Raw genomic sequence first — 16,161 nt, forward strand, 5'->3', positions numbered from 1 at the left:
CAAAGAGACAGACACAGACAAAGAAACAGACTGACAGGGAAAGAGACAGACAGGGAAAGAGAGGGAAAGAGACAGACAGGGAACGAGACAGACAGGGAAAGAGACAGACAGGGAAAGTGACAGAGATAGATAGACAGACAAGGAAAGAGCTAGATAGACAGACAGGGAAAGAGATTGAGACAGACGGAGAAAGAGACAGAGACAGACAGGGAAAGAGACAGACAGACAAATAGATAGAGAGAGAGAGAGACAGAGAGATATACAGTATACAGAGGGGAAGACAGACAGAGAATGGGAGAGAAACAGAGAGACAGTTACTATCCCGGGCAGCGATTGGTGCTATGTTGTGAGGCGAAATTTTAACCCTGCGCGTTCCAATTTACCAATCAATTTTGCCCCTATCTGCATAATGGGGAAAAAGTGAAACGAAAAGTGTTGGGGGCAAATTGACAGCTGCCAGATGTGAACAAGGAGGACTTAAAGAATGAGAGTGATGGCGCCAAAGAGTATATACCGTACAGTTGCTAAGGTGGGGCCCCGACATGGGATACTCACCACACTCGGGGATATGAACACACACACAAAATGCGCCACACACTACCACGTACTTGAACACATATACCACCCTCAGCACACATCTCACCACACATACACCAACCTCGCCACATAATCGCCCTAAAACACACACAAGTCTGGTATTATCCTTCAAAAATAAAAATCTGATTAATAAGCAGCCAAACTACAAGAACAACAAATCTACCACATAGGAAATACGGCAGCTGTCAGTCACACGACCTGTCTATTATGTGTATGTGTGAGCTAATATATACTGTCAGGGGGGAGGGCTTTCTGTTGCCTGGAGATTTATCAGGCTGCCAATAGCAACCAATCACAGCTTAGATTCTATTTTGCTACAGTTAATTAATCTGAGCTCTGATTGGTTAATATAGGCAACAATTTAATAATTACATTTCTGTCTATTTGTTTTATGGTTTTTGTGTGCAGAATACATTTTTAATTGAAGCTAACATTAAATTAAACAGAAATACACTCTATACATTGTTAATGTGGTAAGTGACTATTCTAGCTTCAAACGTCTGGTTCTTAATGCAATATCTACATAGGTGTGTAGAGGCCCATTTCCAATGACCATCACTCCAGTGTTCTAATGGTACATTGTGTTTGCTAACTGTGTTAGAAGGCCAATGGATGTTTCAAAATCCCTTGAAAACCCTTGTGCAAGTATGTTAGCACAGCTGAAAACAGTTTTGCTGATCAGAGAAGCTATAAAATTGACCTTCCTTTGAGGTAGTTGAGAATCTGGAGCATTACATTTGTTGGTTCCATTAAACTCTCAAAATGGCCAGAAAAAGAGAACTTTCATCTGAAACTCGACAGTCTATTCTTGTTCTTAGAAATGAAGGATATTCCATGCGAGAAATTGCCAAGAAACTTAAGATTTCCTGCAATGGTGTGTACTACTCCCTTTAGAAGAGAGCACAAACAGGCTCTAACCAGAGTAGAAAGAGAAGTGGGAGGCCCCGCTGCACAACTGAGCAACAAGTACATTAGAGTCTCTAGTTTGAGAAATCGACGCCTCACAGGTCCTCAACTGGCAGCTTCTTTAAATAGTACCCAAAAAACGCCAGTGTCAATGTCTACAGTGAAGAGGCAACTCCGGGATGCTGGCCTTCAGGGCAGAGTGGCAAAGGAGAAGCCATATCTGAGACTGGCTAATAAAAGGAAAAGATTAATATGGGCAAAAGAACACAGACATTGGACAAAGGAAGATTGGAAAAAAGGGTTATGGACAGACGAATCGAAGTTTGAGGTGTTTGGATCACACAGACGAACATTTCCAAGGAAATTCCTAGGATTTTGTAAAAAATCTAGAACATCAGTTTAAAAGTATATGTTTTATATTATTGATAGCATAAGCATAAAACAATGTTTAGAGCATGATCAGCTTTATATACAGTATAATGCCATTTTAGTACACTGAGCTAGGATATTACAATTTATAGCGAAACATACATTTACCTATAGATAATCTGTTCTAACATAATTTAACCCCAGAATCAACACTAATGTATACATAATTGTATTTTTTTTACTTGCCTTCAACTCGATCTCGAGACATGGTGGCTTGATGGATGAATGTTCCGTAGGAAGATCGATCTTGAGCAAGTCTAGATAGGTCCACCAGGGTCTTCTCCTCTGTTTTCTTGATTATATCAAGCCATCAGGTCGCTGTTTTTTCTATTTGCCTTGTTCCTTCTATTCTTCTGAACATGATGTCCTTCTCCAGTGATTGAACTCCTTGGAAGATGTGTCCAAAGCAAGCAAGTTGTAGCTTGGTGATCCTTTCTTTGAATATAATAGTATATCTCTGTACAATTCAGTCATACACATACCATATAATACCACTATACTAAAAAGCCTGATAACATCTGCACACCATACATCTTCCAAAAAGGCTAATATCCCCAATAATATTACCTTGTAGTCACTCTTGGACACAGACAGAAGGGGGCCCCTGTGCAAGAACAGTATATGGGCTCAATAATTGATCATAATGCATAATTCCACCTGTTCTGGGGGTGTAAATGGGCTACCCACTTCTTGGGACCCTGTGCGCCTGCACAGGTTACACCAATGGTATTCCAAAACATGAACAAAAATCAGTGGCACTCACCATCTTTTATAGATAGATTAGATAGATAGATAGATAGATAGATAGATATGCAACACATATATAATGTACCACCCCGCATATTGTAAGCTTGCACCCTTTAGTGCCTTTATTGTGGCACTTAAGGGTGTTTAGCTTTATTTTTAGCCGCAAATTCAATATTTTTTTTAACCGACATCTGTGCCCCCTTATTTTGATAGTCAGCTAGGGTAAAGCAAACAGCTGCAGCCTGCAGACCACAGCTGGCAGCTTTACCTTGGTTGGCAATTCAAAATAAAGGTCCCTCCATGCTCTAGTTTTAAATTATTTATTTAAAATTAAACAAATAATTAAAGAAAAAAGAAGTGTGGTCCCCCCAAAAATGGATTACCAGCCAAGGTAAAGTGGACAACTGGGGTCTGGTATTCTCAGGATGGCGAGGCCCATGGTTATTGTGCCCTCCTCAGCCTAAAAATAGCAGGCTGCAGCCCACTCAGAAGTGAAGGTATCTAGCCACTGCCAGCTCTCACACACTGCTGAGAGAACCACAGCTGTGAACTGTGATGACCTCATGAGGTCACCCCAGGTCACAGCAGCGTGTCACAAAAAAGTGGCAAATCTCTCACAAAAAAGCGTGAGAGCCGCAGGCTGTGACATGCAGTGATGTCATGGGTTCATTGCATATCAGTGCTTGCAACGAATCTCACACAATATAGCGCGAAAGCCACCAGTGGTGAATTCTTGACTACACTGCATGTCACAATCCACGGCTATGGCACTACTGTGTGTGACAACTGCTGCAGTCACTGACTTGTGGTGAACCCATGATGTCACAGAACATCAATGCCCGCAACTCTTGTGCTACTGTGTGACCCACTGCTGTGACCTGGGGTGACCCCCTGAGGTCATTGCAGTTCACAGCTGTGGTTCTAACAGTGGCTGCAGTTCCAGCCTATAGGGAACATTCTGTTCTTCATAGGCTGGGACAGTTATTCTGCGGACATGGTAGGCCCTTTTCATGGATTAAAACTGACCAGAATTAAGGTTTTGAAGGGTAATAAATTGGTGAATGAGGGTGTCTCTTGTCATTTTTCTTTAATATTTTTCTTTCTTTTATCTTTCAGGTTTGCTTTGGAGGATTGTCATTGGACCTCGCTATGGATTACAGAGTACCTAAAAGGATTTTTTTTTAATAAATTGGTTAATGAGGGCTTGTGTCGGGGAGTTTTTTTTATAAATAAAATATTTTTGGTGTTTTTGTTAAATTTACAAATACTGGATTAGTAATGCGGATGTCTGATAAATGCCCAGCCATTACTAATACCAGGGCTTGATGCCAGCTGACAATTCACAACTGGCATCAACCCCATATATTACCCCATTTGCCATGGTACCAGGGCAATGGTATGAGCCGAAGCGAAGTGCCAAGATTTGTGTATCTAATGACGTCCCAAATTCAGTTGAGTTCATTGCCACCGGCATTGAACTGAGCTAACCTCATGACGTCATAGCTCATCCCGCCTATGGCTGCTCACACATTGCTGTGAGAACCCCTGTGGTGAACTGGGCTTACCTCATGAGGTCATATCAGTTCATTTCAGTGCTACTCATAGTAGCGTGTGAGGCTGCAGTCACTGCTCTCCCAGCCAATGGGGAATGCTCTGTTCTTCATTGACTGTTCTTCATTGACTGGGACAGTAAGTATGGGATTGTTGAGGGACCTCCTTACGCCGCACGTGGTTTAGGAGTTTTCCAGGGAAATAAATTGGGAAAGAGGGTGTCTCTACTATTTTTTATTACTAATTTCCTCTTTTTATGTCTCTCAGGTTCACTTTTGGTGAATGTCATGGCATATTGCTATGCATTATCAGATATTTTTTTTTTAAATAATAATTTGTTATAAATTGGTGAACGAGGGCTGTAGTCGGGGGGTGTTTGTCCATATAAAATTTTGTTTTCTTTTTAAACTACTGGATTAGTATTGGGATGTCTGCTGGATGCCAACACATTACTAATACCAGGGCTTGATGCTAGCTGGCAATTCACAGCTGGCATCAACCCCATTTATCACCCTGTTTACCACTGCACCATGGCAACAGACAGTCTACTTTACCTTGTCTGGCAATCTAATTTGGGGTCGGCATGTTTTTTATTTTAAATAATTTATTTAATTTTAAATCAATAATTTAAAGCAACAGCATGGGGTGCCCTCTGTTTTGGATTACCAGCCAAGGTACACCTGCTGGCTGCGGTCTGTTGGCTGCAGCTGTCTGCTTCACCTTAGCTGGTTACTAAAATAAGGGGGACTCAAGTCGGGTTTTTTTAAATATTGAATTTGGGGCTAAAAACAAGGCTAAGTACCCTTTAGTGCCAAATGAACGATACTAAAGGGTGCAAGCTTACAATATACAGGGGGTGAGGCATTATACAGTATGTGTTGCACATCTATCATCTATCTATCTATCTATATTATCCTATAATGGCCTACTCTATTCTTATCTATTCTATTATATTTACCTAGCATTTATGGTAATGAATCCGTTAAAACATAATGGGAGTGTATGGGCAATGGAACCATTAACTGATGTTTGAACGGATGCATTTCACACGGATTCATTGTCCATAGAGTCTCATTATGCTTTAGCGGATCTGTTAGACATCTGTGTTTGGATTCCTTAAAGAAAAGTCCTGCAAGCAGAACTTTTTGTCCATCTTAAACAATGGATGGCTAACAGATTGGACTTAATGAATGTTACATTTTGTCACATACGTTTAAGGATCCTTTATCAATCATTAAAGTCAATGGTGAACTAATGGATCCGTTAACGGATCCGCTTTTGCATTTTCCAACCAGATGCAAAAGCAGTGTAGCACTCAATCAGCGCAATGTAGTGAATAGAAGCATTGGCTATGCTTCTCAAGCCAAAAGTGTCTATGGAATAGCCATTACATTTAAAGGTGAAGCCTCTGTCTGTTTTTTTCAAATTGTTTTTCATTTTATACATTTGGCTATCCGGTGCTTCTAATTAGACCCTGCTATCACAGAAGACCCAGAACAGCCCTGTTAGGCTATGTGCGCACCTTGCTTTTTTACCTGCTTTTTCAACTGCAGCGTTTTAATGCCAAAATGCATGCGTTCTGCTTTTCAAGCATAGTCTATGGGAATTTGGGTTTCTTGTCCGCAGTATGCTGTTCAAAACGCTGCGTTTTTGTTGCAGAAATTTGGGCAAAACTCTGCTTTTTAAAAAAAGCAACATGTCAATTTTTTTTTGCCATTTGCGTTTTGAACTGCAAGTACCTCGTCGCAAAGTGCTCACATAGCCTAAAAGCATAGTTTTTGCCCAAATTTCTGCCACAAAAACGCAGTGTTTTGAACAGCATAGTGTACACAAGAAATCCGAAATTCCCATAGACTTTGCTTGAAAAGCAGAACGCATGCATTTTGGCATTAACACGCTGAAGTTGAAAAAGCAGCGAAAAAGCAGGTAAAAAAGCAAAGTGCGCACATAGCCTTAGTGACTTCAGTCACTAAGGCAGATGTTTTTCTTAGAAATACAGCTCTATAACTGTCCCAGTTAGAGTGAAAAACTGAATAAAGACAAATTCAGTGTCCCTTGAAGAACTTTTATAACTTTACTCGAAACATGTTACGTAACAAATATATATCAAAATAAAAGTTTAAAAAAAGTGTAATAAAGAAAATTAAATTCAACCCCAGAAATACAAAAAAGTGATCATTTATTAAAAAAGTAAATATTTTATTTTTTATTAAAAAAAAAAAAAAAAATAACACATACTTGGTACCAAAAAGTCTGAAATAAAAGATAAGTTGATCAGGCAAAAAAAAAAATAAATAAAAAATGTAGCTGTTCGTATGAATTCTTCCAGGAAATTCGATTTGCAGACACGTTATTCTCCATGAATTGAATGACCCTTTATTACGCTCTGGGGTCTCTATTTTAAATGATACGATTATACACCGGACCAAGACTGGACAGGTGATGTTGTAGGGGCCTGGAGAGGTGAGCAGTGAGGCGCGTATATACTGTTGTTGTTGTTTTTTTAACCTTTTTATGGCTGCTGTCAATTGTTTTACTGAATCCGCCCAAAATCAAATGCTAAAATATATAAAGTTTGACAAATGCAGATTATTGTAATATTCAAATAGAATTGAATTCCACCCTAATATATTCACTTATCTCCATCCTGAATTAGTTTAAACATACAGATTATTGATTGAAAAATATGGGAAAAAAAAAAGTAAATCTTTCCAAGAAAAATGCCTTTTCTATAGTCTCATTGAAAAAAATATATGCATGAATGTCCTGTCAGGAAGGCCTTTTGGTTAATATGGGGGTCAAAGAAGGTGCTGCAGATATTCACATTTAAGGCCCCGTTACACTCTACGATTTATCTGACGATCTCATTAGCGATGTGACACGCCCAGATCGTAGTTACGATTTGCCAAGATCGCACATAGGTTGTTTAGTAGCGGTCACACGTACATATCTCACAAACGACGCAACATCGTTCAGCGATATATTATTTGACCAAGGCGGTCGTGTGGATGTTGTTCGTCGTTGGCAGGGTGTTAAACATACCAATATGTCTGCTGCGTTCCAAACGACGAACAATATTTTGAAACTGAACGACGTGTCAACGATCAACGATTTTCACCCTATTTGCGATCGATCGGAGTTGCACGTAGGTGTCAGACGCAACGACGTCGCTAACGATGATGGAAGTGCGTCACGAAAACCGTGACCCTGACGACATGTCGTCAGATAAATCGTAGCGTGTAACGGGGCCTTTAGGCTATGTTCACATAATGAATTTTTCTTGTAGCAAAACCTGATCTCTAGGCAGTAAAAAAGCTGTGCATTTGTGGCATTTTTGGTGTCTCACTTGTCTACAGTACATGTTAAAATAAAGTTACTTTCATGCACCACAAAAGCAGTAGAATTGCAGTAAAAATGCAGCAAAAATGCCCTGTGTGAACATAGGCTTAGTAACCATGCTAAATGTTCAGGAATCCAAATCAAACCCTATTATTTACAAGAACAAATGGAAATATACTGAAAAATCTAAAGGCAAAATGAAGCTTCAAATCACTATGAATAAAGACTGAAACTGGATGTATTGAGTCCATCTCCCATCCATTATCATTGGCCGTACTTCAAATAAATGGAACAGATGATAGCAGAGCGCAGGAAGATGTCATACACGGCCAACCCTGGGTTACATGATGAAACAATAATGAGCCATTATTCCATTGTAGCCATTCTAAAAACTATTCCACTGTGTCCAGATATTATTCAATATTGCCATCTCTTATTTTTCTCAGACGAGACATAGCATGTAACTATATACAGTACGTAGAAGACATACAAGCACTCAGGTTATATTGATAAAGTCTGCCCCAAAAATAACAAATCAAGCCTGAGCTTTATGTGTACTCATAATAAAGGCAGGTATGGTACTCAATTTATTTGAGGGGTTCAAAGAATAGGGGTAACGTATCATGTGACCTGGAATTGTCATATTGAAAAACGACCACTGGTACATTTTGGAGAATTGGCAGTACCACTGGTTCTAACACCGCATTAATGGAAGGCCCTGTGCGCACACTGGATTTTCCGCGGTTTTCGCGGCAGAAAAGGTGCGGTTGTTGTTCCTAAACTTGCTGCAGACATTCCCCAGCAAAACATATGGGAAAAAAAATTGCTGTGCGCACACTGCATTTTTTTTCCTCTAGGTTTTGCTGCAGAATTTCCTGAGCAAAAGAATGAGCATGTCACTTCTTTTCCGCAGGTACCTGCGGATTTTGCCATAGAAATGGTAAAAAACCACAGGGACCAACCCGCGACAAAACCGTGACAAAACCGTGGCAAACCCGCGGATGCATTATTACAGCGGTTTTTGCCACGGGTGCGGTATTCTGCCAGAAGATACGGATTTTTCTTAAGAAAAAGTTATTTCCCAGTGCACACAGGGCCTATCACCGAGCTGTACGTGGACCTGGAATGAAAACTATGGGGCCCGGCTACATTATTCCACTTTACACCATAATCCCAGGATTAAGGCCAGGGGATGTTTCCTTCTGAAGGCCTCTTTATGCTATTGCTTACATATTCTCCAGACCAAACTCCAGCGATCATTGCACCCAAGACAAGGAGACTCATTAGAGAAGAGAAAAGACCTCCATTCAAGCCTCCATTGCTCCATTCTAATCTCCAGTCTCCACTTGGAAACCACATAGAGATCTTCATGTAGCCTAGCGTGGTCATGTTGAGAAACTTTTCCTGCAACTTGTCATGATTTTAGCATGGCTCTGACTTTGCAGAGCCAGTGCATGTATGTTGTCTCCAAGGTTAGATCCGAGGGAGGGCCCTGTTTGGTCGTGCCTTGTTCCTTAGGTTCCTCCATTGCTTCATTTCTGTCTTTGGCCTCCGTATCGAGACTATATGGACAATGCTATGAAGAGGCCATAATGAGGAAACATCAAACCTAGTTCCAGCATTATGGTGAGGGGTGGCATATTTTATGGCATCCAAACCCCCTAGTCTTCATACTAGGTAAACTCGTTATTACATTAATTTGGTCATGGAACTAGTGGAATGTGTTTTTCATTCCTCGAGCAACCATATAGAACCTCATTGATGGCAGCCAAGGTGTGTAAGTACGTGTAGATCTGCATGTGGCTCTCATACTTGATACTGAATAAATCGAGATGTTTTTAGAATGTTGCTGTCATGTTTTTCATCCCTTGCATATTAGGCACTTTCACACTTCCGTTGTTTTGCATCCGTCACAATCAGTTGTGTGACTGATGCAACGGATGCGTTTCAGATAGGGGCATAACTGATGTGACTGATGCAGAAAAACAACGATCCGTGGTTGGTTTTTTTTCTACTGTTTTACCGCCGGGCGATCAGCTGATCATTCACAATAGCCGGCCGACGGGCGATCAGCTGATCGTTCACAGTAGCCTGCCGCCGGGCGATCAGCTGATCATTCACAACAGCTGGCCGACGGGCGATCAGCTGATCGTTCACAGTAGCCTGCCGCCGGGCGATCAGCTGATCATTCACAACAGCTGGCCGACGGGCGATCAGTGGATCGTTCACAACAGCCAGCCGCCAGGCGATCAGCTGATTATTCAAAAGAGCCGGCCGCCGGGCGATCAGCTGATCGTTCACAGTAGCCTGCCGCCGGGCGATCAGCTGATCGTTCACAGTAGCTGGCCGCCGGGTGATCAACTGATCGTTCACAAAAGCCGCCGGCGGCTGATCAGCTGATCATTCGGCCGCCGAGAGAGACATTGATTTCAGTGATTAAACACGAACTGAGTATGCGCAGTGAAAACAAAAGGATTCCGCTGCTCAAAAAACGCTACATGCTGCATTCCTGCCGCCTGATGGTCAGTCGTTCCACGACTGATCCGTCACGCGACGGATGCAACGCAAAGGCATCAGTTGCAATCCGTCATCCATACAAGTCTATGGGGAAAAAACGGAATCCTGCAAAATATTTTGCAGGATACCGTATTTCCTCAAGGCGATGGATTGTGATTGAGGCAAAACAACACAAGTGTGAAAGCAGCCTTAGTAACATATCTATAGATGCTGCAGTTTCTACAACTCCACAATTTGATTCCTGCGTGGTGTTGCGATATCATTAGTAGTATTACTAGTGTAAGGAAATGTCAGCAGGTTTTTGCTGTATTTAATCTGACTGCAGCATAATATAGGACAAAAGAGCTCGATTCAAGGGATGTGTAACTTATTAGGCTGTGTGCTGTAGTTTTATTACAGTGTTTTATCAGCTGCAGACTTTCACAGCTGGACTAGGTATCACATGGAGGCTAGTCAGAATGATCTGTGTAGCCCCGCCCCTATCACTGATTGGCAGCTTGCTGATAATGCACAGTATACACATGAAGGAGCCAATCAGTGGTGGGGATGCGGTTATATACAGCTCAGTATTACACCCACCACTATATCTACAGCAGAGAAAATAGGGATTCTATGAAAACATGATGATGTGACATATAATCTGATATTAGTGATCAGGAAATACTAACACAAATCAAAAAATCTGTGTATTGGCGACTGGACTCCGCATGGTGTAGCCATAGCTTTATTAGCGGCAATGGTGATGCGTCTATTGGAGGTAGCACTATTTGATTGCCATTAGAGTAACAATCTCATAATTCTGCCATCATCTATGACATAGTGTCAGAATCGCAGCACAGGAGCTTGGCCTGTGTGCACATGAGGCAAGAGGATCAGAGAAAGGAATTGCAGCAATGCAGGGAAATGTCGCATGTACTGTGCCCTCTGAATGTAGCCAGGAATGTACAGTGAGCAATGCACCTCTCCTATCTACAGTACGATCGTTGTCAGCTGTCATTAACTAGTTGTGCTCTGCATTCAGTAGATTTACCTGGAATCCTATGGGCACATTGTCACATGTAACCTTCCCTTCTATCACAGTATGGCATGTCTGGATCCTGTGCACAGGTGATTGCTCCCCTACCAGCTGTTTCCCCCTCCCATGGCACCCATGCCCGGCATTCTGCTCGCCGGCTGGAGTGAGCGATCGTCCAGAGCCCACAGGTTCAGGTGGAGACGGAGCAGTGTACAGGCGCCTCCGTCATTGTCGCAGTGTGCAGTGTTCCTGTCTGCTCGGTTCCGTCATTGTCGCAGTGTACAGGCAGCTGCGCTCAGCTCCGTTCAGTCCCGTCCATTGTGGAAGTTTACAGGCGGCTCCGCTCAGCTCCGCTCGGCTCCGTCCATTGTCGCAGTCTACAGTGCTCCTCTCCGCTGGGCTCCGTCCATTGTCGCAGTCTACAGTGCTCCTCTCCGCTGGGCTCCGTCCATTGTCGCAGTCTACAGTGCTCCTCTCCGCTCGGCTCCGTCCATTGTCGCAGTCTACAGTGCTCCTCTCCGCTCGGCTCCGTCCATTGTCGCAGTCTACAGTGCTCCTCTCCGCTCGGCTCCGTCCATTGTCGCAGTCTACAGTGCTCCTCTCCGCTCGGCTCCGTCCATTGTCGAAGTCTACAGTGCTCCTCTCCGCTCGGCTCCGTCCATTGTCGCAGTGTCTGCTCTGTGGCTCCTGCTACGATCGGGAGACGTGAAGAAGGAGGCGCCATTGACAGTGGGATTGTCAGGGGTGTGTGAAGGGGAGGGGGACACCCTGATCCTCGAAGGAAAACAAATAGGGAAGAGAGGTGTCCGGGCTCGCTGCTATGTGCTGCTGGCCGGCTCTGCCCATGTGGGGGTCTGAGCTGTGAGCCCCCGGCCGCCTGTGCTGGGTGAGGGCGGACCTGCTCCATCTCCTGCACACACCGGAATGGCTCCGTCCCCGAGGAGGCAGCGGAGCTCAGCTGGCGCTGCCCGTGGTGCTGAGGCTGCCGGTGCCGCTGCTGGAGGCTGCCCGAGACCTGCCCTGCAGATGCCCGCGCTGCCGCCGCAATGCCTGCTCCTGGTGCTGGGACTGGGACTGGGACCTGGACTGGTGCGTGGATCCAGCGGGACCACCATAGAGCAGCCGGCGAATGGCACCTCGCTGTCTATCATGGGTCTGATGCCCCTCAGCGAGACGGTGGCAAAGGGAAATATCGGCAGAGGCATCCTGCCAGCTGTGCTCCTGGCTATCGATCAGATCCGCAATGAATCGCTGCTGCATCCCTACGTCCTGGACCTAAAGCTTTACGACACCGCGGTAAGGATGCCCTCCGGCCGGCACTGATGGCCGGCACCTGCCCGCTCTCACTGGGCTATGGGCTGTGTGCAGGGTAGGAGCGGGCATTGTGCAGTGCGTGATTCCAGAGCAACAAGGCTCCATTCCATGAGTGGGTGTAATGATGGAGCATGCAGAGATGCAGGCAGCCTGCTGCATAGGTGCATGCCCACCTTCCCTGCACGACCCCTGTGCCCATGGCTGCCACTCACTGCTCCTCTCTACGGCATCAGCACCATTTCATGGTATTTCAGGTTTCCTCTCCATTCCTTCATATGCATTAAGTTCAGCTGAATGAGCAACAGATGCATTAAAATGGACTAGAAATCCATGGGAGCCCAGGGTGCCATAGTGTGTGGGCATTCTGTGGGCTCTGGCCATAGGTGAAGGTGAGCTGGCATTGATCATTGCAGGCTGAAGCCAGCACAAGGGAAAGACTCCTTCTAGGTGTTCATAGCTGGTGAATACTAATCAGCATTGCTCCAGCTGAGCCAAGCTAAGACATCTTGGGGATTTAGCTCAAAATATGTCTCTTTTCTGAAATATTACATAAAAATGGCCAAAGCCTCCCTGACTGTGTGACGAGAGCAAGGAAACCTGGCTGTGCCAAGAAAGCGAATGTGGCCATATAGAGGACAGGAAGAATACTGGGGGATTGTAGCCCAATGTGTAGAAAAGGAGAAAGATGGTAGGCAGGTGGGGAAATAGAGAGAGATAGACAGAGGGATAGAGAGATAAAGGGATAGAGAGAGAGAGAGAGAGGGATAGATAGATAGAGGGATAGATAGATAGATAGATATAGGGATAGAGAGAGCGAGAGAGGGATAGAGAGAGAGAGAGAGATAGAGAGAGATAGACAGAGGGATAGAGAGAGATAGACAGAGGGATAGAAAGATAAAGGGATAGAGAGAGAGAGAGAGGGATAGATAGATAGAGGGATAGATAGATAGATAGACAGATAGATAGATAGAGGGATAGATAGATAGATAGATATAGGGATAGAGAGAGTGAGAGAGGGATAGAGAGAGAGAGAGATAGAGATAGATAGACAGAGGGATAGAGAGATAAGGGGATAGAGAGAGAGAGAGAGAGGGATAGATAGATAGAGGGATAGATAGATAGATAGATATAGGGATAGAGAGAGCGAGAGAGGGATAGAGAGATAGAGAGAGATAGAGAGAGATAGACAGAGGGATAGAGAGTGAGAGATATAGATAGATAGATAGATAGAGGGATAGATAGATAGATAGATAGATAAAGGATAGATAGAGGGATAGATAGATAGATAGATAAAGGATAGATAGAGGGATAGATAGATAAAGGATAGATAGAGGGATAGAGAGATAGATAGATAGAGGGATAGATAGATAGATAGATAGATAGCGTTAGACACATAGATATATAGCTAGATAGATAGAGGATAGATAGATAGATGGATAGAGGGATAGATAGAGTGATAGATAGATAGAGGATAGATAGATAGATAGATAGATAGAGTGATAGATAGATAGAGGATAGATAGATAGATAGATAGAGGATAGATACCTAGCGATAGACACATAGATAGAGGGATCAATAGATGGAAAGATAGATAGAGGGATAGATAGATAGATGACAGCGATAGATGGAAAAATAAATGCTAGATATAAATGGATAGATAGATATAGATGATAGATAGATAGATAGATATAGTTGATAGATAGAGATAGGTCTATATTGGATAGATGATAGATAGATAGATAGTTGTAGAGATAAATAACAGATATAGATAGATAATAGATAAATGGATAGAGAGATAGATAAGATGAATAGATAGATAATTGATAAAGAGATAGATAGATACCAGATAGATGGAGAGATAGATAGATAGAGGGATAGAGAGATAGAGGGATAGATACATAGATAGAGGATATATAGATAGATAGATAGATAGATAGATAGATAGAAGGATAGATAGAGGGATAGATAGATAGATAGATAGATAGATAGATAGATAGATAGAGGGATAGATAGAGGGATAGATAGATAGAGGGATAGATAGAGAGATAGATAGATAGATAGATAGATAGATAGAAGGATAGATAGAGGGATAGATAGAGGGATAGATAGATAGAGGGATAGATAGAGGGATAGATAGATAGATAGATAGAGTGATAGATAGATAGATAGATAGAGAGATAGAGGGATAGATAGAGGGATAGATAGAGGGATAGATAGATAGATAGATAGATAGAGGGATAGATAGATAGATAGATAGAGGGATAGATAGAGAGATAGATAGATAGATAGAGAGATAGAGGGATAGATAGATAGAGGGATAGATAGATAGAGGGATAGATAGATAGATAGATAGATAGAGGGATAGATAGATAGATAGATAGATAGATAGATAGATAGAGGGATAGATAGATAGATCGAGGGATAGATAGAGAGATAGATAGATAGATAGATAGATAGATAGATAGAGAGATAGAGAGATAGAGGGATAGATAGAGGGATAGATAGATAGAGGGATAGATAGATAGATAGATAGATAGAGGGATAGATAGATAGATAGATAGATAGATAGATAGATAGATAGATAGAGGGATAGATATATAGATAGATAGAGAGATAGAGGGATAGATAGATAGATAGATAGAGAGATAGAGGGATAGATAGATAGATAGATAGATAGATAGAGAGATAGAGGGATAGATAGAGATAGCTATAGACAGATGTGACTGATCGCTGTGGAGGAGTCTTGGGCAGGGAAGTGACCATTGTATTGTGCTTCTCATTTTACCTGTTGTTCGGTAGTAAACATAATTCAATACGTTTATTCTTCTCGGAAGGATGATATTGGCTTTCTCTACCTTTAATAGATTCCTGTCATGATTCTATTGAATGTTTTGAGATGACCCTGTTGATTAAGCAAGTGCCTGAAGATGGCAGTCATTTCTTGTCAAGGAGCCTGATGCCCTTTCCAAGGCGAGCTCTTGGGTTGTCTCTGCTGGAATACACCTACATCACAGTGGCTCCAATGATTATTTATTCTTTTTGTTTTTTTAAGAAACATTAGAATGTTGCCATTGACATGAGTCAGTGAATGCTGGTAATAGGGGATATTTCCTGCTCATTCGTTTTATACCCTTAGCCCAAGATGTCTTCAATGTGCAGAAGCAGTTCCTAGGAATTCTCATCATGAGAGGCAGCTGAGAGGAGCGGTTGGAAATATTCTTTATTTGTATCAAATGTAAAAGTAGCTGGCCAATTTTATGATTCAGAGCTAATTTGTCTCCTAGAGAATGAATAGTGATGAGCATTAGTAGTGTCACTGCCATCCATAATGAATGGTTGTATCCACTATATACCTGCTCTGAGTATATTATTCCTCCATACTGTATACTGCCCTGCTGTGTGCTCACATAGCTGCCTCTCCATGCCATGCTTTACCCGGTGGATGTGTAGTGCAGAGCCAAGCCATGAGCCTGGCACAATCAGGATGCTTCACCATATTTTGAGTCTCATCAGTGCAAGCCAAGATGTTGACACTGCATGTTTGGTTCAGATCTCCTTTATTAGGTGAAACAGAATTGGGAGTCTATCGAAATTCCTATTTTATGGAAGAATCATTGCCCTAGTAATGTCTTTATATGCAGTATATAAATCCATCTACCTTTAGAGTGAATCTCTCCATAAGACCACTTCTTTGAGAAGTCTACAGTACACCTTATCCACACCAGATTTAATGCTCCTCAATATTA

The 16,161-nt window shown here is 42.6% G+C and overlaps 1 protein-coding gene across 1 annotated transcript in view; it reads left to right on the forward strand.

Annotated features, from left to right (window-relative positions):
- The first annotated feature begins 11,427 nt into the window (after positions 1-11,427).
- GABBR2 (gamma-aminobutyric acid type B receptor subunit 2) overlaps positions 11,428-16,161 on the forward strand; it is a 1,152,522-nt gene continuing 1,147,788 nt past the window's right edge. Inside the window, exon 1 of the mRNA XM_075314883.1 lies at positions 11,428-12,397. Within this exon, the coding sequence (XP_075170998.1) occupies positions 12,026-12,397 (372 nt within the window). The 5' untranslated portion in view covers positions 11,428-12,025. The remainder of the gene's footprint in view (positions 12,398-16,161) is intronic.

This window comes from Anomaloglossus baeobatrachus, chromosome 6 (assembly GCF_048569485.1).
Source record: "Anomaloglossus baeobatrachus isolate aAnoBae1 chromosome 6, aAnoBae1.hap1, whole genome shotgun sequence".
Classification (NCBI taxonomy): Eukaryota; Metazoa; Chordata; class Amphibia; order Anura; family Aromobatidae; genus Anomaloglossus; species Anomaloglossus baeobatrachus.